Here is a 23,315-nt window from a genome sequence, read left to right as displayed (position 1 = left end):
TTTGTGTACTACCGTGACAGATGGTGTATGGCATGCTCAATGAAGTATGAGGTACACACAACAGAGTAACTTGCAGAAGGCAAACTCAACATATAAAGCAAGCTGGAGATATGCTGCTTCTTGCAAGTTATGGTGAATTATCTAACTTCCAGACTGTGGATGGATTAGATACAGACATACTGTATTGATAATTCAATTATTTATGCTTTTTTTGTGCTATGGAAAAAACATTAGGGGAGGTGAATGGAAAACCATTGCTATTCAGTAGAATGAACAGTTTTCTCCTTAGTTAATGCAGGTGTCTAAATCTGGTGTGGTACACTTGTGTGGAGCAGAAGGGAGTTTTCTGTCAGTGTTCACCTGTCTGAAAGGGTACTGAGTGACATGTGATTTTTTATTTGTCTTCCTCAGGACAACCGAGAAGATTGGCTCATTAGAAAAATCTCTAGATTCACGTTTACGACTGTGGCCCATGGTTCAGTGTGACTTCTGCAGACTCTAACTTGATCTACACACAGAAAGAGTTATGTAGCAGAGGTTTAAATAGAAGTGGCCCATCTTTACTCATTTCTTGAAATCTTTTATGATTGCAATAGTGATTATTATTTGTGAGGAGAGGAGTAGGCTGAGGACATGTGGGTGATAATTATGAATTTGTTTTGAACTTGGGTGTGTAGGTGGACATGTTCTGTGGCCATTTTTTTGCTTAGGAAGTGTTGCTAGCCCTTGCCCAGGTAGACCTGAGAGAAAAGTTGAACATTCCACATTTAAAGTCATATTTAATTCATAAAAATTGCAAGGTACAGGAGAAATCTGGTTTTACGGTTGCATTTTTTGCTCTTAAGTCTGAGTCAAACAGTGCTGCAATTGAAGGGTTTATAAAAAACATCCTTCTGAGCCTTTAAGGAAAATTGGTTACCAGTGAATGAGCCACTTAAGGATCAATAAAAGCTTCATGTCTTTCAAAACCACACTCACTGCTAACACTGTTTTCTTCTTCCCTTGCAAGCAATTTTTTTTCCTTTCGTTTACAGACCTTGTGCCTCTAACAGCGAGATTAATGCGCTGGCACGATTCAGAACCAATTTCATTGTTTGCATAGCTGCATGCAGACAGGTATCCCAGGAGCTTCTGCCTCATGGACACTCCACAGAAGCCCATCATCAATGCCTGAAAGTTTGTTTGAAATCACTAAGCTTCCACCTTTAATTGCTGCTTTCTAACACTACTGGGGAATCTTGACTATTCAAGCGCACTCTTTAATCCAGCTCAACAGGAAAAATGCATTAACCTTCATGGCCTAAACCTGCCTTCAGCCCAGGGAGGAAGGATAAATTGTTTACTCAAGGAAAGCTAGCATAAATTTTTTAATAAATTCCATTTTGTTCCAAGGAAGTTAACAATTCATCTACGAACATTGATGAGATGGTATCAGAAAACAAAACTGCACTTTATGTCTTGTCCTTGTTAGCTATGTTTATCGACATTTTTTTGGACGGGAAAGCTAAGTGCAAAAATTACTGTTGATGAAATTAAATGACTTCTGAAATTGTCTTTAAGTTCTTGACAAATAATTACATTTACCTTACTATTTTTCCATATACATACTTGTCCACATACACACAAACAACTACACAGTTTTATGTTTGAACAGGGAAAAAATCAAAAGCCCAAACAAAGATTAGTGATGCAATATTTATCACCAAAATCTGACATTATACTATTTGGAATATTATAAGATTTATTTGTACTTTTAAGATATTGTATTATCTCATGTGTCAAAATGTAAATAATACGACAGTTTGGTTTTTTTTAAATAGAAATGCCTCTGCATATGATGCATGTATGTTACAGTATTAGTTGTCTTCTCCCATCTGCAGCCTTATGAAACATCTCCAGCAAGCGTAACATTGGAATAAATCAGCCAGCTCAAGACTGCCAAGACTCATTGATGGAGAAAGTGCACGGCCAAACCCCGATGAACTCCAGAATCACTTGCTAGCACAATAGCTCCTTGGAAAATTATGATCAGGTGTTGAAAATGAACTGCTCTAAGTTTTAACAGAGAAAACAGGCCAATGGCTTTGCAGTAAGACAGGCTGAAAGATAAGGAAGGCCTGTCCTTTTACATATTTATCCATCTCCAACTCATGTGTTTTATTGCAACATACTTAAGATTTTAAATATAAATTCTATTCTTAGGGAATTTTAATAGAAATATCTGATGCTAGTTTGGCTCTTCTTCCCCCCCCCTCCCCCCTTCCCTCCACCAAGTCAAGAAATGAAACAGAATGTGGACTTCATGAGAATTTCATAGTAAAAGAGACAAGTTAATTGAGAGGACAACAGACAGCAAGACAGCAGAGCTGCTTGAGACACACACCAACAGCTCAAGACTAGCCATGTACCACTTGTAGCACTTGTTTGCTATCACTACTCACCCGCAGAGTTTTAATCTGAAGCGTCCCCTGATCCTGTATGGATGTTCGAGGGTCTCTGCCCAGGAAGGTGAATCCTTCTTTTAACCAGCTGATGACAGGAAGGGGGTCGCCGGTTGCCTTGCACTTCAGCAAAGCTGTCCCATCCACTGCCAGTGTCTGATTGACCGGCCCCTGGAGGATGATGGGTGGAGGCCTATCTGTCAAGACTAAACAGTGACACAGGCATTGGCATTCACACCTTTAACGATCCTCTTCTGCAGTTAGCCCTTTCCTTGACACAGTACTAACTTTAACAGCCTGGTTTAAGTTAGCCTCTAAAAGGCTAGAAACATTATTTTTGGAAGACCCACAGATACATGTTAACAATTCAATGGTATATTTGAAAAGCATTTTTGGAAGAATTTTATTTCACCGCTGCAAGAAAACATCTAGATATATAAACTTGTGTTAGCAAAGATCATCAGACCCATTAATCATTTGATTAAGACAGGATTAAAATTAAGACCTTGATCCAGAAAAGAACTGAGGTACATCTCTTATTTCTTCCAATTTAGGAAAGCACCTAAAGCACATTTAATGTTGCATCCAAATGTGCTTAATTGCTCACCTGATTTAGGGCCTAAAAGAGAAAATCTGTTAAAGTTCAAAGTGAAACACCATAGCTATTCTAGAGTGAGTACCAACCACATCCCCCATTCACACTCAGCTTCCAAGTTTTCATCAGCAAGAATACCTAACAATAATACAAAACAGTTTTATAATCTGAGTGGTCTAAATGACTGTACCACACTTTCCAGTGGAGAAAAATTCAAACTCAGTCAAGCCATTTAACAGCTTATTATCAAATAATTCCATCACCTTTTAAAGCCATGTACTCTACTGGTTTTTTTCCCCTAATAATTTACATGTGCATGATTGAAATTCTGCTTAAAGGATTCTGTAACCAGTGAACCTCATTCCATGACCTGTGTGACATGCTGAAGTTAAGGTAAAATGCTCATGTTAGCTCTTCTTGAAAGACCGATTTTTCATAAATAATTCTGCTGTTGAACCTATTTTCTCTGAGCCATCTGTTAAGCAGCAAAATATAACTCTAAAGAATGCGTTTATACAAAATGAATGTGAAACACTTGAATAAAAACAAGGCTATGACTCCTCCATAAAATCAGCATAACAGAATCAAGAATTCATTTTTATATATTTACCTGCCACACTGCTACTGTTTTAAATCTTTGAGCAACTGAACAATTATATGATTGGTATTAAATATTGTAACAAGCAGGATTAGGTCCTAAACCAGTGTAAGTCAGCCTGCCTCTACTGATGTCAGTTGAGTTTGAATCATTTATTCTAGCTGAGAATCTGTTTCATTACAGTCCATACACAATACCTGACTCTAACAATGAAGTGAAAATAAATTATTATGAAGCAATATGGTTTCTGTTGTATTTGAGCTGTTTGAGATGCACATCTCTGGAACCTTCAACAGAACCAAAGAGCTTTCATTATGGTATTTAATAAATAAAAAAATATTAGGGAGATGTTAGTAGTACATTTTACAGCTAAAATAATTGTTTCTCAAATTGTGGGTTCATCACATTTACTGAAAATGAAACTGAAAACAGAAAGCCAATACAGATTATTTATTAACACCAGAATGTGAAAACTATTTTGGAAATTCTGAAATATCACCCACTGAACACAGAGATAGGACAGGAAACACTATATCACAAGAAAAGAGAAAATGTATGCATTTTCACCCTGACAGGATTTTTTTTATGTCATTAAGGTTCCTTATGACTACACAGTTCAGCCATTTGGTGAAATAAAAATTGATCTTAGCTCATATCTAATATCAGCATACTTGCAGCGCCAGTATATTCAAATGAAAACTTATTCGTGTAAATTTTCATTTAGATTTAACGTAAACCAGCAAATCTCAATTCTCTAGGTAGCTAAAAATTAAGGAAAAATAATTACTTAAGTTACTAACTATTCCATTGCAGTTATTTGCTGCATCTAATTGCCTTTCCTATGTGTAGCAATGTAGGTATTTTCAAAACCAACTGCATTACAGATATTGTTCTTTGGCATGTAATTAGTTTTTTTACAGCCCAAATGAGGAGCTCATAATCCTTTAAATAGCTCTGATCAATAGTGTAATTGAAAGTCTCCTGGCCAGAAGGAATCTTCATTTTCAAGGGTGTTATGGGTGAAAGACCACTACAGGTTTCCATGACACTAAGGCTAAAGGTTAAATGAACACTTAGGGTTTCCACTGATCTGTGAACGGCTGTATTGTCTTCGCAACTATGACTTGTAAATCTTCTCCACAAAGTGTATATGTGCTCATATTCCTACCACACAGGTCTCCTGTACAAGGATTTAAAACCCTGTTAGAGGTTTAGAAAGTTATATCATAAACGTTCTGAAACACAGAGAGATAATGAAAAATATCTACAAAAAGGCTGGAGGCTTTGTTAGTTTCTTTTACAACATTTTAATTTTTTATTTAATTTTCACGTTGTTTTCTCCTAGCAGGAAGTTTTTATGTCCATTCTAAAAAATCATTTGGTGTGGCTAAAATATATTTGCATATTAAAAGAGAAGTTGATTTCAAAATTAATTTCATTTAAAAAATGGGTTTGAAACTACTTGTCAGCAACCATATATTCACATGTTCTGGTAACTGAAAAATTATCAGATGCCTTTTGTGATAAAATGCAGCTTAGATTTTGAGCAAATTATCAGAAAAGAACAAATTATATTTGTTAATGGACAGTTTATTCACTACCGATGCAATTTGGATCAACAGAAACCATGTTTAAATTTGAGGGGAATTTGGTCAAATTACAATAGGAAATTAAAATCAGAGAGTGGCAAAATGAAGTCTTTACTTTGGCACTTCCAAAATCAACATTTCAAAAGTTTTCCTGGTGAATTACTGGGGAAAATATCATGAAATTATCACAATGAATACTAGTATGATAGGGCAGGGTGCTCTCCTGAGAGGTGGAAAAGCAGAAGCCAACCCTTCCTCTGTCTTTTTTGTGGCAGAGCTTCACAGGAGGTTGTGAAGTTGTTCTGAGTCTCTGTTTGAAACTGTCACACTTGCTATAGAACATGTAATGTACAGTTGATCACGGACAGGAGTCACGGGTGCCAGATTTGCGGATGAGTAAACTGTGAGTGATACTAAATTCTTCCAGGAGGATTTGAGAGAGAGATATCCCAGAATATTCAATAGATCTATAGCCAAAAAATTACAGAAGAGTTGGGGAAAAATGCCTTAAGTGTCTATTCCAAATCAGTGGAGCGGGAGCTGTTGAGGTATGCTGCTAACTCCTCCTCTCTTTTTTTTGACATCTGTTCTGAATTCTCCATACAGGTCCAGCTTTTTACTCTCATTCAAAAGCCCTGAAATGTGATTTTTTTAATTAATTGAATATCCTAAAATATTTCATTCTTATGTTGCCATCCACTGGGGAGGTTAAGCTTGTTCCTCCATTCCAATACTCATCCTAAACAGCAGCTGCTGGGTAACCTAGCACTGGTAGGCTGATCCTGCACTTGAGCATGCAGTGGTTGAAATTTTTATTAATAAATATAAATAATTACTGGATTAGCAGAAACTGAGATCTTCTCCAAAATACTCAGTGCATGATGGATAAATTTATGGAATAAATTACTAATTGTAAACTATTCTTTTTAACTTGAGCACAGACATAGTTAGATGGAAGCATTTGGTTTATTTGCATGATCTGTCATTTTAAGACTGTGAGCTGCACATTCACTTCTTGAGTTTGAAAGGATTGCTAAGATTGTCTCAATTTTTAAAATGATTTTGCTTTTCCAGATGTGTGTTAGACAGTGGATTATATGATAGCCTTTCAAGAAAATACAAGATTTGAATTTCAAATACACTGAAGGCTCTTAGCACAGTCCATAATCAGCAAAATTATCACTCAGCACATTTCATCACAGCTAGTAATCTCTTCTCATGTGAACACTTGAGTTAAAAATATTTCCAGTAAAGACTTGTAAGTGCAAAAATGTAACAACTGAAACACTGCTATATATGGTATAATTAAGCACTTGTTTTTCTGCACATGACATATGTTTTCATTCTGTATTGGAACTTCAATTGGATCTAAATTACTCTGGATCAAACAAAAATGTGTTCAAAATGAAAAAGATGGCTCGCCACTATTATTAAATCATTAACCAAACAGAAAAATTCTGGGCTATGAAATAAAACTGAAATCACCAGCCAAAAATTAGAACACTAATGCTTAAGTATATAGCTAGCATGCACAGTGTTTATCTTTTATTATATTTTTAAAACCATTACATTAGATTTCCCTACTGATAAAAATCATTAGCTTCCATAACTTCTGCTCAGCATCAGCCAAAAAAGATTATTTAGACATTTATGGTTAACTTCCTTACTGAAAGCAATTAAAAAAATATCTGTGATCTAATGGTACATTTATTTATATAATCTCAGTTCCACAATATTGTTCTGGCACTTTTCTCCTGACCTCACCTGCCCTTTGACTCAAGGATGAAATGGTATTTCTATAAAGCAACCTTGTACTATTTCATAATGATCATGCTGACAGTGGGTTCTGGAAAGCATCTGAAGAACGCAGGCCTTGCATTCCTTGAGCAGCAGAGCCACCAGCTAATGCTTTCTCTAGCAATGTGGAATGCACACCGCCTTCAAACAGAATTAATTGTAGTTGAGTTTGCATTTTAGCAGGGACACCTTTGTGAGCTTTCTGTTGACTTGTTAAATAAACTAATGAAAATTCCAAAGAGGTTATTAGGATTTATTATTTTTTCCCCCCACAAGAAATAGAAAAAGATGGACACAGGCCTTGTCTGTCAAAAGGAAGAATTTCTCATCACTAATATCCTTGAACCCGATTTGATCCTCTTGGCCCCTGTTGCAGTAAATCTGTACAGCATCAGCAGGTGCAACCATTAACAGCTCAATGTCCTCTTAGCCAATGTTTGTGTGTTCTATTTATTCCAATCACAGTCATAGCACTGAATCAGGCAGCGCTATGGACAGATATTAAAAAATACTGCCTTTCCATTAATTTTAAATGACCTTTTAATCTACATTTAAATTTGAATTGAATGAAAATGCATCATTTTGTCATAGACCATGAGAGAAAGGACTTAAAGAGGCTGCAGAGCAAAGGTTAGCCTTTAGTCTCCAGAAACTACTTTACAGAAAAGCAATGTGCTTGTAAAGATGCAAGGATAAGGCAGAAATTATCTCCCCTTGTCATAAAAATATAGACAGCTTTTGGAAAACAAAGAAAAGGCATCAAATTAATGCTCAAACCTCTATAACATGAGCCTGAACCTCTCTACCTGTCACTTGTGATGAATATGCTCTTGTGAAAAGCCAGATTATTCAGAATTAGACATCTTTTCAAACTTTCATGGTGCAGGCAGGTCTCTAAGGGAACAGTAAAAGTAGACCTCTGCATATAACAACAGTTTTAATGGCAAAAATTCATCAAAGTCTGTCAGGAGATATTTAATGAGTCAGTTAAGATAAGGAATAATGATGCCGGGGAATGCAACGATCTCCTAGTATAAGATGAATCCTCTTGTTTTCTTCACTAACATTAAAGGATACAAACTGCCTTCTATCCACAATGGGATGAAGAGGGATATCAACAGGATTCCTGACATATGAAAAGGATCCATGTTTGTGGATGGAGTAAGGGAAACTTCAAGGCAGGATAACTTTCAAACCCCAAATTTTGAAATGGTAAGCATCAAGACAGATCATGCAGTGCTTTTCCTTTCCTGAAAACCCTACCTATGTATTTACGTGTCTCTTTTCACATCTAACCATACTGAGAAATTCTTCATACTGAGAAACACAGCTCTGAGGTAAGGAAATATCTCTGTGCCTTATTGCCACAGGTACTAAAGGGCTACATGTTGGAGCTGTTCTAAACCAACAGTACTCCAGTAAGTTCAAGGCAACTGTGTTGATTTGAGCTAAGGACCCATCCCCAAACTAGGTGCCTAAGATAACACTGAAGACTGGGACTGAGGTGGGAATTGAGCCTGATTTTTCTGCACCCTAGTTCACTGCTTTAATCACAAACCTATTCATTCTTCACAATATTTTTTGCAGTCCTATCTTAGCTCTAGTGAACTGAGAAGCTTGCTTTCTCACCAACCCTATTCTAAGCTGGTTTGTATCTTGTTTGCATTATTAAGGAACCTCCAGAAAGCAAGCAAAAGGCAAACTAGACTTCGATGCCTTTTTGATGCCACAGAGGATTGCACAGAGACTCAGTTGCATTTTCTGTAGAAACTTGTCTGTTTACTAGTATGACTTACGTGATTTTACATGCCTTTATTTACACTACTTTTAAAATACTTTTGACAGGAAAGAACAATAGGAATTTCTATAGCTCACCATCAGTAACCTCCAGCTGAGCCTTTGCTAAAATGCTTCCAGCAACCGTCAGTGCTTGACAAATGTAGTAGCCTGCATCAGACCGCTGAATGTTGGTAATAGTGAGGTCTCCGGTTGGTGACACTGAATACCTGCTGTTGGGTTGGAGAGGCTGGTTTGGGAAGAGTAGATTCTGTAAAGACAATTCATCTCACATCAGTTCAAAACGCAAAAGCACTTTTCCCTCAGCTAGAGAGACAATGACTTTTCCTTAAAAGTACTATATATAAACTAGAAGAAAAAGTAAGTGTGGTTACGACTTTATGAACACATAGAGCTAGCTTTCCCTGCCTTGGGCAACTTGCAGTTTAAATTAGAAACAGCCCTTTGACAGCATACAGTGGTGTGTTCTGGCTGGGGGTCCAGGCGAGGAGAAATTTTCCAACAGTCGCACTTGAGTGATTGGTATTTGTGACACATTCATCTTCATTCTGACTTTAATTGTAGTAATATACTTAGTTGGCTGTCAGACCAAAACACAATACCACAGTAAACATTAGAAAACTAGCAGAAAGAATTGAATTTTGGAGACTTGAGGGAGCATAGCACTATTGTTTGGCTGTGAATATGGTCTGGGCAAAGCAGAAAGAGCAGGGCACAGAAGGAAGGCCGGGAGGAAGATACAAACAGGTCATAAAGTAGAAGCTGTCAGAGCATAAGATCTCAATGAAGTAGTAAAAGGAAATTAGAATGGAGATATACCAAAGGCGAAAAGCAGCATGGAGCCTTGAGGGTGAAGAGAAAGGGTATATATCTGATGTGGAAATCATCAGAGAGAAAAAATAATCTCATGAAGGATAAAACATCAGTTAGCACAAAACAGGGAGATTAGCTTTTGCCTTTGAGCTGGATTGGAGAAAAGAGAGATGTCAATAAGAATAACTGTTATGGATGTAGCAGTCATTGCATATGATGAAGGACTGAATGAATCAATAACACAGAAAAGGACAGAAAAGCTTTTAGTGGTGATGGCTGTGTTTTCAATGAAAAAGTTATACTGTCTGGCACAGCTCTTGATGTGACTAAAAAAGAATAGGAAAAGGGAGGCAATGTGAACAGAAAGGTCAGCAGCATTGCCCAATGAGACAGAAAGCGGAATAGATTAAACAATAATTAAACAACAGTAATTCCAGTCTGGCTTTTACGTCAGGTCAACAAGCTTCTCTCAAAAATACAATTGTTTGCTTCAGAAATACCCCAACACACTGTCACCATGCTGTGATAAGCTTTTAGTCATTACTGCAGCTTTGTATAGCTCTGCTGTGCTTTCTAATGATGACTCCCTACTAACTTGTAACCTTGTCTATTTGGGCTAAAAAGAAAATCTAAAAGTATAGAGCAGGGTATTAAATTAATTTCTTGTAGATCTGCTTCTTCTGCAGTAGACCTTAATGGTTTACAAAAAATTATTTGGAACTGACTAGCAACAAACTTGGATTTTAAAAAAAACTCTGCTTTGAAGTGAAACTCACACCTTCACCTCTCTGATTTTGGCAATAAAAGGAGAGATACATGCTTTAAATAAGATTGGGCACTCCGAGTATCCTTAACCTACTAGGCTACTTTTCACCCTAGGGTGAGTCTTTCCCCTTAACCTCTTTCAGTGTCAATGTTCAAGAAATTTTTCACAGCAAATTTTTCCTCAAAAATCAATATGCACCCAGTAAGCATCAGATATAATAAGAAAAAAGTTTGAAAATTCTGAAACTATTTCAGGCTACAGGGCTAAGTGGGTCTAGAAAAATTGCCCTGTTTTCCGAATTGCCTTGAAACTTTCAGAATAACCTCTCCCTGGCATAGACACCTACTGAATGAAGGTACTACGGAAACTCCATGAAATTTTATGAGAAAGCAGAGAATTTTGATATGGCTGAGCTTGACTCCATTTACCACTCGTTAAGCAAAGTGTAAAAAGTAACATAATGTAAAAGACAGTGCAAGGATCAAGCTCCTAATTCTCTAGAGGAAAAAGATCCAGAATCCTCTTCATCACTGCATTAGAAAGGGGAGGCTACCCTTCTTTTTATCTTCAGCATGGGCTTATCTGTTCTTGAGAGGTACCACACCCCAGCAAATATTCCACACTTCAGGAAGAGCTCATCAGTCTCATGACTCCTCCCTTCAAAAATCAGATAACTATGAATTAAACTTTGTCCTAAATGACAGTACAACCCCTTTTAAAATGTTTTTTACAGTTTCACTGGTTTTAATTAGCTGTCGGATTGCTCATCTAGGCACAATGGTGGCATGCTGGGTTGCAAACAGGGGGACCAGAGACATCCCTGATGTAATATCATTGAATTTATCTCAAGGAAGAATTTAATCTAGAGAGTCTAAAGGTTACACACTCCCTGCCCTGGTGCATTTCACTGGCGGACGGCTGTTAGGCCCTGGGGAAAAGGCTACCGAGTACAAAGGACCAGCTGTTTATGCACAAGTTGGCACAAAAAATTACTCAGGAGGGAACAGTTCCCCTCCTTTCCAGCTGGTTGTGCTCAGAAACACAGGATTGAGAAATGGATTCATGATGAAAAATGCCCTACAATTACTGGAGTGGGCTAACATGACTACGTAACATTACTCTGAACACTAACAGCAGTGCTGCAAACAGTTCCTTGAGTAAAAGCAGAAGCAAGTGTTGTAAATCCAACCAAGAACTTATAGCCAGGCACGCAAAGGTGAAAAGTCATGTACGTTCAGTGGACAATGCCTAATTTTGCCAAAATACTGTCCTTCAGATTTGTATGATGATATACAGTATGTGGAAACTCACCTATTCTATGGCATCTCATTGCAAAATCTGGAAAGTTGTACGTTGAGACAGTAACACTACCCTGTGTTGCTTCACTGATGCTCAATTAAGATTAACATGAGGGTGTAGTGAATCACATTGAGCTATGTTTCAAGGTTTGATTATAAACCATGTAGGTATCAATTTTTATGTTGCATTTATTTGCCAAAAAAGACCATTCTAACCCTCAGGGATCTAGTTCTCAATATGGTAATTAATTTTCCAGGTTTGTAATTAAACAGCTTCAACATGGTACAATCAGTAGGTAATAACATTCAATTAAAGACACAAGATGCATTTTCACCTTAAAATGTTTTTACCCTTGAAGTGATACCAATGGAAGAGGATAAAATAGAGTATTAACACTTTTCAATTACGCTAAATGACTTTAATCCTGCAAATGATGTCCTACTTTAATTAGAAGCTCTTGTCTTTATTACAGCATGATGGATGTCCACTTTATTAGATTCAAGTGTGACACTATAAGCTCACTTTACATAAACATTACCATGTTATTAAAATGCTCTACAAGGAAGGGTTTTCAAATGTTTGCTAGCACATCAGTACTTCCTACTTTAATTTCAATATGCTATCCTCCTTTCCCCTTGGAACAATTTTCACCTTAGTGAGATTCACAATACTATGCTTTTCCAGGATGTGATCCATGGAGGTTAGATCTAAAGTTGTCCAGATAATACACTGAAAGAAATACACTGAAGACAAAGCTTACACTCACACAAGCTTACACGCATAAAGTAATAGTGTTGTACTTTTGTAAGCCACAAATGCAACAGAGCACAAAGTGCTGTCAGCCTTGGTCCTCTCATTCTGGACCAGTTATCTGACCTTGCAAGAAGGTGAAGCAGAAGCAGGTGAGGCAGAGTAGGAGATCTGTGGTTCAGTTCTTATTTCACTTTTTAATTGAGGTGGCACCCACAATGACTCCAGATGAGACATAAGGCACACCTGCACTGCACAGCACAGTGTGGATACCCAAGTTAACTCACATATCACTGTATGGGAAAGGCAAAAAATAGCACAGGGCTCTGAAAAGATTAATTAAGTCAATGGGGAAGGGTACATAGTATAGATTCATAAACAGATGTAGCCATGACAGGCTTCATTAGGGAGCCGCAGAAGACACTGTCCTTGGGCGTTCATTTGACCCCTTTAATCTCTTCTCAGGTGCAAAAGCGAATAAGGCACATAGTTTACAGTGTTCAAATTTAACATACTAACAAGAACTGCACAGTGAAAGTGAGAAGGGCTGACTTCTGCTGTAACATAGTGCCAACACAGTAACAGCAGTAAAAAAATGTTATGGCATGACATTCAAATATTAAGCTATAGAAGTTAGTATTGGCTGATGGCAACATTGACTGCTACATCAGAAATTTTGCTTTCAAAAAAAAACCAAACAGTAAGGATCAGGAAAATATTTCAAAAATCAGATTCAGAAATTTCCCGAGACAATTTTACTGAAGAAAGCATCTGCGTGTTCAAAACCTGTATCTGTATGCACTATGAGAATATGCCAATGCAAATCAGCTTGCTAGATATGTATCTACTTGATCATGTCTAGACAGGTTGTGAACTGTAATTACTGACTCTGATTAGTTAAAAATTGAGTCATACCTTTTTTATCTACTAGGTTTTTCTCACCCACCTGTTTCTTGGGGGCTTCAGAATGAAAAGCCTTTAAGGTATATACTGTTGCTTTCTACACATTTATAGAGCACCTAACACAAGTTTCACCAACTTAAATGGCCTTTGAGCTCTTCAAAATATTAATATTTAAAAAAAATGGCAACAAAAATGTCAGTAGAGGATAGTGATAGATTAAAAGACAAACTCCTGCAAAAGATTAAAGAATCTGTGAAAGGTAATATAAATAATATTTCTAAAAATTTAATAATATAACTATTTAGAAAGGCTTGAAAGACTTACAGGGTTCTTATAACTTACCTGGCTTCCTTCTTTTTGCCAGAAAACAGCTGGTTGGGGATTTCCTTTAGTTTCACAAGGAAAAGTCACTGTTCGACCCTGGGCTACAATCTGGTCTCGTGGTCTCACCACAAACTGTGGGGGAGCTACAATGTAAGAAAAAACATGATGTAAATTTAGGATATTTTGCAAGTAGGAGATGAGGACTATTGAAGGGAAGAGACAACATTATGGAGACTTGTTTTATGCCAGAGGACATAACACCAGAAACATTAATTTGTATGGACAGAACTAAGATATAAACAAAAACAACAACAGCAACAAAAAGAGCAGCAATATCAGTATGTGATATCCCCAGTTGTTAAAACAAAACAAAAAAAAAAAAAAAAAGGAAAGAAACATTACAACCATACATGCTAGAGTAAATTCTGATGACAATAAATGCTAAGGAGCAGCAGTCAGGTATTTGTGATGTCGGCTGTGGATGTATTCTACCTTTTTTTCTGGGCAGATATCAGCAGTCTCATACCCTCTACGCTTCACAGAGCTGTTTGTTGTGCTGGAGCTATCATGATGTATTGCAACATATGAATTAGGATATACAGACTGCCTTTTCCAGTCTGCCCCCCTAGACTTTTAAAAATTATTGAGAAAGGAGAGGAAGGTCTGGATGACAGCAGAAGGACAGAAGTTCAAGAGCTCCCTCACTTCTGTTAGGGGTACTGTGGTTAAGAATGGAGTGGGAAGGAGGACTTGCTGTAAAAAGAATGGTTGCTAAAACAACACAAACTTGGGATATGCAGAATTCAGCTTGTATAAAGAGGAGAAAGAAGCAAGAGTTGAATTAAAGAGTTGGTGGCCAGCAGTGAGTGGTGACTAAGAAGGAATAGATATTCCAAGAGATCAGGAAGAGACAAGGAACAGAATAAAGGAGAAAGAGGAGTTAAACAAGAAAGAAGAACCAGGACTGGCTATGTTTTCAAGTAGATGGCATTAACAGTGTTCAGACATAGGGGACCAGGAAGCACAGTCAGAAGTGAACAATTTCTAAAAGAGAGGTGTCATTTTACCTGTCTGGGGATATTGGTGGAGAATGGAGAGTCAATGTTTAGTGGGAATAAGAAGGGAGAGAAAAGGTGTTAATGCGCAGAAGGAAAGTGGAGAAGTGTTGGAGGATTTGAGAGAAAAAATTTGATATCAGCAACTATGTTGAGCATGATGTTATAAAGCAAATGGCTTTTCTATGCATGACATGCAAAACTTCCCGTCTTGGTTCAACATTGGAATTCACTGGAATTAGATTTGTATGATTTGACATATCTTAAAAATGTAAGTGGTGTCTCCAAATGTTCTCATCAAAAGACTAGCTAACTTTTGGAGCAGGCTGAAGAAGGGGACAAAATAATAATAACACACACACATTAATTTTCTTCTATTCCACTATTGGTTTGGTGGTTGTGGAGAGGGATGGTTTAGGAACACTAAGCTTTTAGGTAAACAGAATTTAAGTGTTTTAGAAAACCATATTTTCACCATTATAATTACAAACTATTTAATTAGGCACGAAGAGCAATCAAGACCCAGCTTCCGATTACACCTGCTGACAGCTCAGACACAAATCTGCTAACTGCATAGAAATGTATGCAGATCTGATTTTTTTGAAATACACTTTACAGTTATCTCATGAGGTACTTCCCAAGGCTTTACAGATCAGCAGGAGTCTAAAGAGTACTAGTTGAATAGCGCTGGTTTAATGCATTCTTAAAAAAAGAACTGTAGAGCATTTAATAAACATAAATCACCATCAATTTAGAAGGCAGAGGGTGAGGACAACACGAGGAGTCTTCCTTCTGCCTCACACTCCTAAACACAGGTTTTGGCCTCTCTGGAGAGAGAAGTGTCTACCTCTTCCCCAGGCCTCAGCAGGTGTCAGTCTTCTGAAAGGGCAGGGACGAAGGGCTAGATACCCTGCTTCTGCCCTTTTATACCCATATGTTTTGAGGTTTCTATAAGAGCACAGTAGTTGCTACACATGCTCTAGGATCCAAACTCATCCTGTACTATTCCTAAAGTGCTGGACTACAGCAAGTTACTTGTTTTTTCCTCACATTTTTTTACCTAGCATATCTGTATGCAATCCCTACAGATGTCAGAAAGCATGTGGTAATCAGCACCTGTGTGTGTTCATTCAATCATATGGGAATGGAAAGAAAGAAAGACCTTTAAGTTGTGAATTAGAAACCCCCATTCCTATAGGCATACCTTACACCAAGGTATCTCTACAGTTCTGACCGCCCACTTTATAGAGGTCACTGAATTAGTTCAGTGTTTGCTGCCCAGTTATAGTAGTTCGTTGCCAAGGATATTAATACAGAATCAATAGCAATCTCAGGCAGAAGGGAGAACACAAAACCTCCAACCTCTTCAGGTGTTATATCTGCATTTGACAGGAACCATGCATGAATCCTATGTCTACGCTGCATTATGGGTGTCCTCAAGACCATAGTCTTTCTATCATGATGCTAAACACCTGGTGGCAGGAGACCAACCCATAGATCATAGCTAAGCTTGATCAATTCCTAAGATCACTTCATAGGCGTGCTTGGTGCACTGGGGGTATATTATGCAAATGGTGGTCTGAGACAGCTCAACAGAAGGAAGAAGGGCATGGCATTTCCATGATCCTATCTTTCAAATCACACAAGTAAATAAATGCAAGGTAGGTAAGTTTAAGGGTTCATCTCTAACATTCTCTCAGACACGAGGCTATACCATAAGTCAAAGCTCTGAGGAGATGCAACAGCATTCAACTTATTGCTGTAGCAGACTTTCCAAGGACCAAATTGAGTAATTTGGTAGTCAAGGAACAATGGGAGATAAACATCCTAATTTCTACGTAGTTTCTAGGTTTTGACCTACCCCTAACTTTGAACATCTCTCACTTTCTTAAGAGCAGAAAACTGATCCTTTTTTGCAAAAAGAGAGAAGGAAAAGAAGCAGGAGTTAAGGCTGTAGCTCAGATAATCCAAATGATGTGGATTGACCCTGTTCTCTTCTCTCCCTGTCACACACCAGGTCCTCTCTAGCATTTGCCATACTAGGTGAACAGAAGATCTGTGGCCTTATAGCTACTAGTTTAGACTTTCTAAAGACTCCAGTAAACAATGATGCATGGCTATGCAAGGACATCTTTTCTAGCTTTTTTCTGCAGCCATAATTACTAGAAATTCACTATAAAAATACATAAATGAATCAGAGCTTTTATCTAAATATAATCTCTTCATCTCACAAGGAGCTGACTTTGTTGGTCACTATGTTAATTGGAGCACAAACCCAATTACTTCAGCCAAACTTTTTAATACAATTTTAAAGAACATGAAAAATGTAATTTTGGAAAAATAAAACCTTGTGTATGTTTTTTTGAATTTATTCAAAGATGGGGTTCTATAATGAAGGAAACCGCCATTTTGTTCCAGTTTGTTGTCATACTCAGCTATAGTTCTGTTTATAGACAGCCTCTGATAAAAATGACCTTGTTTACAGCATTTAAACAACGCTTTCACCATATTAATTTTATCTATCAGTTTCCAGTTGAATAATGCAAATGGACTGAAAGTAATAGTTAATAATTGCAGGAGTAATTCTTGATCAAGTATAACTACCAAAGCAGTAAGACTGCCATTATGCCCAGAGAATGCAACACGACCCTGCTCAGAGACAAGGCTTCTTTGACAGAAAAAACACTTGGGCTCTTCAATTTTCCTAAAAATAGAGCTCATTATCTTCATGTATAGATGCTGTTTATAAAGATAGATAAATATTATTACTCGTATTTTGCAGAAAGGTTGACTGAGATCATGACTTCTTCAAACCCCAGCTTCAGTGGAACATTGGGCAAAACCTAATTCAAGCCACTATTGCTTCTCTCAAAGTAGGTGAATTTTCAAAACAGCCTGAAAAGGTACAGTTAGAGAAATAACAGCAGGCTTGATATGCTTCAGCTGTTAAAGTTATGTGGTGCTTTAATGCTTAATTCAAGCTAAACATTAGGGTCATTAGAAGAATCTGTTGAAAAAAAACTGTTATGAAGCGGCAAACTGAGTATTGTGCCTATCAAACTATTACCCTTTACTGTTTCAGATGTAACATTAACTGGATTGGAATAAACAGACTGGAAAAACTCTTGCTTAATTGACATTTGAAAGTCAAAGACAATGGCTCTAAAAGGAAATATATTGCTTGGATTCCAGGGGACCAGAGAAAAATATGAAAAAAGAACAATTAAGACTACAGACATAGTATACTTCTATTGAAACTTCTTTTCCTTTTTTTCGAGAAATTTAAATAATACACAGTAAATTAGATTTGATTTCTGGCAAATTATGCTTTGATATTGCATTCAGCAAGCGCTGGCTTCAATCAATGTCACACTAAAGCTCTGTTATGCTAATAGTCGCTTGTGAGGCTGAGCGGGATGATATGGAAATCAGATGGTTGAACATGAATAGAAAGCATAGGCCATGTACGAGGGGGCTTTGAGATGAGGGGATGGGGGGACCCTAAGGTTAATCACATCATGTTCAGAACTGTTTTTACAGCACAAAACAGTATTCTACTGCAAGAATTAAAATGGAGATAGAAAAGCATGAGCAGTAGTGAGCATTAGTTATGTTGTTCAAAATGGGAAGAGTGCATTCTGTTGCACTATTTCTAGATGTCATTTTATGCATGACTGAATGGATCTTTTATTCTATTATAAATGTATATGAAGGTAGCCTCTGCTCCTGTTAAAGAGCTTTAGGAAAAAAAAAAAAGAAGACACAAATACTGCAAATTATTTCAAAGGGATTTCTCAACTCTTCTCCAATCTTAATAGTTAGAACGATCTCTAATCTGATGAGATGGATTCATTTCTCTCCCAGTAGTAACTAAAGGTTACGCTGCGTCACCAGGAGCTGATAAAGCTGCTGATGTAGAGGAGCTTGACTGAGACAGAGTTCATCCCTCCTAGGTGAACTCTGGTCACCTGTTAAGAAACATGGCAGAAGACTCAAAAGGGAAGGGGAAAATTACCACAAGGAAGTGTGAGTTCATAGAAAAAACTACACTGATCTCATAACAAGTACTAGCAACATTTTCTTCCAGTGACACAGTTTTCCAAGCTGATCTTGTGATTTGTAGTTCATATTGAATTCAATGTTCATAAGGGAATTTTATTATCATGACTTGCTCACAGCACCTCCCTCAGCCCAAGCGCCCTGGGGTGTGTACATTATATTGCTGTGATTTTAATTAAAAGTAGATATTGTAGCAAGTTTTAGTCCACTATTGCTACTGCAAGCAAAAATATAATTGTAACCACAGCAACTAATATCAGTGGGATTTCTGTTGTTGTTGTTTGGGTTTTTTCTAAACATCCCCAATTACCTAAGGCTGCCACTATGAGACCAAACTCATTTTACATAATCCAAACAATTTTCAGATAATGAAAACTTTAGTAATCTTTTAACTGCATGTACTTAGATAAAATGTCTTTACATACCATGGCATATGAGGTTTTATTCAAAGCTCATTGAAGTTAGTAGAAATTCTCCTATTGGCTTATGTGGTCTTTGGATCAGACCCATCGAAAAAATAATACATTACAGGAAAAGAGTGACAGCAACAAATATTAAAGGGCTTAAATTACAGATTTGACAACCTTTAATTGCAACTAATTTCAGTTGATAATGAACTGCAAATGAAATTCATCGTGAAGATTACTTAGGCAAGCTGAAGTGATAAAGAGGAGTCCTTCATTTTAAAATTGAATTGTTTATTATCCATAAACATATCTGTAACTGGTTCAAAGGGGGCAAGGGGGAGATGCTGACTTGTAAATGTTCTAAGCAAATTCAGATAATGCTCACTGATAGGGGAAAAAGCTTTGAAGGAACAAGCAGAAACACACTGGCTGGTAAAGCACCAAGATTCTTTAAGACTCAGCTCTGCATACAGTAGAAAAAAGGCAGCAGATCAACCTAATATTCCCATCTCAGTCTTTTTCAGCACTGTACATTTGCAGCAATAAATTAATTTCATGATAATCCTTTGAACAATCAAAGTTACATCTGGTACAATACTCAGTAGCTCTGCCTAGAAGTAAGAGAGTCAGTTAGGGTGATAAGATAATGGTGTCTTCCCCAAACGGTCTTCTGACTTCTGGAACCCCATAAACATCAATATCTTGTTTTGCAAAGCCCTCAAAGACTTGAAGCTGAGTAACTAAATGCTCATCTCAAACCCTTACCACAGTGACAATATTCATGTGGCCACTTCAGCTGATCTTCGACACCTGTTGATACTTTAAGAGATCAAACTCAGTTCCAGTCTTACCAAATACAGATCAAGACTTGCCTCTAAGATATTTACAAAGATGGTAGCAGAAGCTCCCAGAGCTCTAGCTGAAGTATTACATATTTTGAGCAGGGAAATAACCCTTGACATCATCTATGGAGTAGGACTACTTATTTGTAGAATTGCTTTGCTGGCTCCAGATACTGGCTTAGAGAACAGTTGAAGGCACTACAAGAATTCCTGAAAGAAAATAATGATCCCCTACCTTTGTGCGCCATTGGTTAAATTTGTCTAGAAGGTCTGGTAGACATTGTACTTTTAGATGCTTTTGTGATACAAATGTAAAAGAAAACTGTAAGACCCTACTTCTATAACTTTCTGTAGTAACATTTGCCCTTCACATGGCATGAGCTGCCAAAAAGTGTAGATATGAAAGTCTAGATAGCTTGCAAGGTTACTATTGCTGATGGAGTAAATAGGGGAAAACAGGAAATATTTCCAGTCTCAAACACCAGAAACCTGGGCTGAGTCAGCAGTTCTTTCCTCAGAAGTTCAGATCTTCTTAATGGATATCAAAAGGGATGTGTGGTTCTTAGGACACAAAGTTCTTAGTGCAGTATTAGCTATGACTAATGATAAATCAAGGTCATAGCCTCTGATGTAGGAGCCATTACAGAAGCCTGAGAGGATGACAACTTAGGCCTAATACTAATTCAGATATTTCTTATCAGGAATAAACTAATGGAAGTTTAGGATGGTCATTTTCTTTAAAGTGAAAAGACTTCTCAATCTTATGGTACGCTCCAATGATTAGGTGTGTTCACAGACCAGGAAGGAATTAACTTTTTAGCGTGCTAGTTACGATTGAGTTGCCTGGGAAATGAGTTTCCTTTTTCTCCCTCCCATGAGTATCATGCTAGCATAGGAATCTATAACTATTCCCTAGTCTGTATGAGCACAGGTGGACTTTGAAAAAAGTGCTAGATCTCATTTGTGGACTTTTTTTTTTCTTTAACTATGTTCTCTTCCTTGTTCATTTAGAGTGTTCTCTTTCTTCTATGAGTTCTTCTTCATAGGACGGTTCTGTCAATAAAGATGAGGAATGGGTATGTTGTGGGGGTAACAAGTGATTCATGAAACCCCTTCACTAGACCCTTGATATCATTTTAAAATGACAACATGTGGAGGGGGCAAAGCAGGTATTTGGTCTGGATTCTTCTGAAAAGCAGCTTCCCATAACCTAGGGGAGTATTTATAATCCATAGCTCAGATAACATCTCTAATATTAACACTGCTTCAAAATTAAATCTCATATGTCCTGCACCAACAGATCAAATACACAAAATTAGAAGCACAGGGGGCAAGAGGGGAGAACTTTCAGCAGGTTGAATGAAAGGAAGCACTGGGGGAGAGGAATCAGGCTACAAAGGGGCAGTGGTAGAAAGCAGGGGGAAGTGAGGTCTCAGCAAGATTGTTACCAGGACCAGTTCTGGTACAAGTGTCCTTCATGCTCATGGCAAGAGAGAAATTCCTTTTGTTTTGTTTTGTTTGCTGTTTTCAGATGAGCCATGTAAAAACACAACGGTGTGAAAAGATCAGACTTCAATCATTTGAGAATGCTAAACCTTCCTTCATACCTGGACTAATTGTTCTAATCTTCAATTTAAATTCAGGTTCTGAATTTCACATGTAACAACATTTTTATCCTTCAGTTGTTCTGAAACACTGAAGCAGATAATCTCCAAAAGCGTGGAAGCGTAAGTATTTTTTTCTTTCTTTGCAAGAGGTGAAAGAAGTCTAGAGAATCAATAAATAAAAAAAGCAAACTGTCCTATACATTTTGACATGTGAAATCTCTCTTTTATCCCTGGATGACCTAGAAGAAAGAAGTGGGATAAATCTGCATGGTGGCAAAAAGAGATGTGAGATAAACAATAATGAAAAAGCAGGTGTGGTTTATATTCCAAGTTCTCTTGCCAATTTCAAATAACATAACTGCCAAATCTGCATTTATCGTGTTTATAACAAAAGTTGAAGCACAAAAAAATACTACTGTCAAGGATTCGTTCTTCCTTCTTACCTAGGACTTATGACAATAAAACAAATCTGTGAGAATAATTATAAAAAAATCCAACTCTGTCTCCTACAAAGCAGAAAAGAAAGGCACCTACTTTCTGTCCCCCACCTACCCCCATTTCCAGTGCTCTGAGTTCAGCAGCAGCATCTTTCCTGACCCCCTCTTCCTCTTTGTTTTACAGTACATTTAAACATTAAGTTTAAGTATCTGGTCTGAATTGCATCTCAACATTAGACTGTAGCCTGCTATTCTTTAATCATACATCTCTCTTAATGTATCTTGTCCAATCATATCTTTTAAGCAGCTCCTGTGCCTTACAGATGCTCCTGGAAAATCCCTTCTAGAAAGCCCTTCACTTAGTTTTGATAAAGAGAGATAGCACTGATTCTGTCTGCCCAATAAGTGATGTTACTCATGATTTTCTCTACTCTATAAAATGCTTTTTTTTTTTTTTTTTCAAGCGTCTGAGATTCAGGATGCACCTTTTGCTCAGATCAGATAGAAAATATGTGCTTTCCTAAAATCTTAACGCTTTAGCCCACTTGCTAATGTAAACTGTACCATTAGGGGATGGCTGGTGCTACTATACCTTCTATGAGTTTAGCAAACAAAACAAATTATTCCAACAAAAAGACTTGTAATCTGCCATGATTCCTTTTGTCCTGGGAGATAGCAGGAGGGTTTGCTGGTAATGTGTTTAAGAAAGAAAAGCATACCCCTTGCTGATATAGTTAAGATTTCATCAAAATAATGAGTGTAATCTGGTTATCTCCTTCAAAAAAACATGAATTCACATGCTGAAGAGAAGAGCTAAGGAGATAATGAGAAGAGTAAAGAGCCTAGATAGGCTAATAGGCTACATCTATAGTGAGAAAGATGACAAGTTCCTGGTTTGGTTACCCTTGAGAATAAAAAAGGCTGAGAGGAGATATTCTGCTCAATTTGGGCCACTGTAAAGTGAAGAGAGGAAAAGGAGTGAGGAAGAAAAAAGACTATTTATGCTGATTGACAATGCTAGCATTCAGGGAATGGGGCATACAGTCATTTTGCTGTTGAATAATAGAAAGATCATATCCAAACTGTAATATGGCTAGCAGCAACTGAGCAAAGAAGGTAATGGGAAAAGTGAATGGATTAATGTATTGATTTCCACGCTCCTCTTGAAGGAAGAGTAAGTGATTTCTCCTTTTAGAAAAAGGAAGGGAAAAGTTGGGGGGGGGGGGGGGGGAAAAA

The 23,315-nt window shown here is 37.4% G+C and overlaps 1 protein-coding gene across 1 annotated transcript in view; it reads right to left on the bottom strand.

The window, feature by feature from the left end:
• The window catches only part of ROBO2 (roundabout guidance receptor 2), a 922,222-nt gene that overhangs the window by 89,349 nt on the left and 809,558 nt on the right, over positions 1-23,315 (bottom strand). The window contains exons 8-10 of the mRNA XM_035902212.1: positions 13,691-13,815; positions 8,896-9,067; positions 2,442-2,647 (exon numbers count right to left, since the gene is read on the bottom strand). Of these exons, the coding sequence (XP_035758105.1) occupies positions 2,442-2,647; positions 8,896-9,067; positions 13,691-13,815 (503 nt within the window). The remainder of the gene's footprint in view (positions 1-2,441; positions 2,648-8,895; positions 9,068-13,690; positions 13,816-23,315) is intronic.

The sequence above is a fragment of the Egretta garzetta genome, unplaced genomic scaffold (assembly GCF_000687185.1).
Source record: "Egretta garzetta isolate BGI_Z169 unplaced genomic scaffold, ASM68718v1 scaffold289, whole genome shotgun sequence".
Classification (NCBI taxonomy): Eukaryota; Metazoa; Chordata; class Aves; order Pelecaniformes; family Ardeidae; genus Egretta; species Egretta garzetta.
This window is presented reverse-complemented; position numbering and strand designations above follow the sequence as displayed.